This window comes from Galeopterus variegatus, unplaced genomic scaffold (assembly GCF_000696425.1).
Source record: "Galeopterus variegatus unplaced genomic scaffold, G_variegatus-3.0.2 Scaffold9644, whole genome shotgun sequence".
NCBI lineage: Eukaryota > Metazoa > Chordata > Mammalia > Dermoptera > Cynocephalidae > Galeopterus > Galeopterus variegatus.
Genome location: NW_007735755.1, coordinates 24,385 through 25,879, shown reverse-complemented (window position 1 = coordinate 25,879; position 1,495 = coordinate 24,385). Strand labels below are relative to the sequence as shown.

General features: G+C 50.2%; 1 protein-coding gene across 1 annotated transcript in view; it reads left to right on the top strand.

The window, feature by feature from the left end:
* Positions 1-584: 584 nt before the first annotated feature.
* Positions 585-1,495, top strand: part of RFK (riboflavin kinase) — a 7,760-nt gene continuing 6,849 nt past the window's right edge. The window contains exon 1 of the mRNA XM_008593782.1: positions 585-612. Coding sequence (XP_008592004.1) covers positions 585-612 — 28 coding nt within the window. The remainder of the gene's footprint in view (positions 613-1,495) is intronic.

Here is a 1,495-nt window from a genome sequence, read left to right as displayed (position 1 = left end):
TTAGCCAAAGTCACCCAACTATTAAAATGAGGCAAGACCTGCATTCATACTCTGGTTTATGTAGCTCTAGCACTTGTGGTCTTCACCACTAGCTAAACAAAATGCCTTTTCTGTGAGCTCTGCCCACTCTGCAGCCTTGCAGACACTTTGTAAAGACTTCTGTGCTGTAGTCAGGTTTACCAGGCCCTCTCACCCGGGCTAGACTGAGCCTCTATGAGCCCGGACCTTGTCACCTCTATTCCCCCAAAGCCTTGCACTGTGCTTGGCACACACTGTGCTGTTTAATTTGTTCTTTTTTTTTTCTTCTCTTCTTTTTTTTAAAAAAGGTGACTGGTAAGGGGATCTTGTCCCTTGACTTGGTGTTGTCAGCACCACGCTCTCCCAAGTGAGCTAACCGGCCATCCCTATACGGGGATCCGAACCCTTGACTTGGTGTTATCAGCACTGCACTCTCCGGAGTGAGCCAGGGGCTGGCCCTAATTCGTTCTTTGTAGAAATACATATGGAGCATTTGCTATGAACCAGGCGCTATACCAGTGTTCGGGAAATCAAATGGTTTTGGCAATAAAGACCGCTTCGTACCAATGTACAGAGAACAGATCTTAATATCGGGTGAGCATTATCATGGTTACATACACACGAGGTAAAAGGAAAGTGACTGCAAAGTCTGGACAGAGTATCATACAAATTTATAGAGAAAAATAGAACAATTTCAAGCACCGATCACATTTTCAAGGGTCAGAAGGTCTTCATTTGCATTGCAGCAAGGTCAAGCCTTTTACCACCCTTAATTATTAAGTTCTCAAGGAGACACCCTAAGGAGGGCAGGCCTCCGCATCCCTGTTGTCATAGCAACCTTCCACTGGTCGCTGGGGCTTCAGAGTTGCAGACACGGGCCTGGTTCCCTGGACCTTACATTGTGACCTAACTTCAGACCGCGGCCACTGGGCTGCGGGAGGGGGCTGCTTCCCGGTACCATGGTCGGGAAGAGCCTCTCTGAAGACGTGGGCTCTGAGCGGAGTTTTGGAGCTTCCAGAAGCGTTTAAAGAGCTAACGGAGGGCCGGCAGATTGGGAGAGTGCAGTGCTGCTAACACCAAGGCCACGGGTTCGGATCCCTGTATAGGGATGGCTGGTTCGCTCACTTGGGAGAGCGTGGCGCTGACAACACCAAGCCAAGGGTTGAGATCCCCTTACTGGTCATCTTAAAAAAAAAAAAAAAAAAAAAAAAAAAAAAGAGAGCTAACGGAATGAGTGATTGACGACCATCCTAGAGGTTGCCTAGGAGCTAAAGAACTTCCCACTTTGGCATCGGGATGGAGGAAGGGAAAAGAAACAGCGCGGGCTCTTCGGGAACGGTGTTTCTGCGACTCTCAGGCTGAAAAAAAGAGCGCCCGAAACCGTTCTCACTGCTCGGGTCGGAAACGAAACCGGGCCTTGGACGAAGGTCAAGTCCCCAACGGCGGCTGGGGGCGGAGCCGCGGCGGGGCGGGGCGA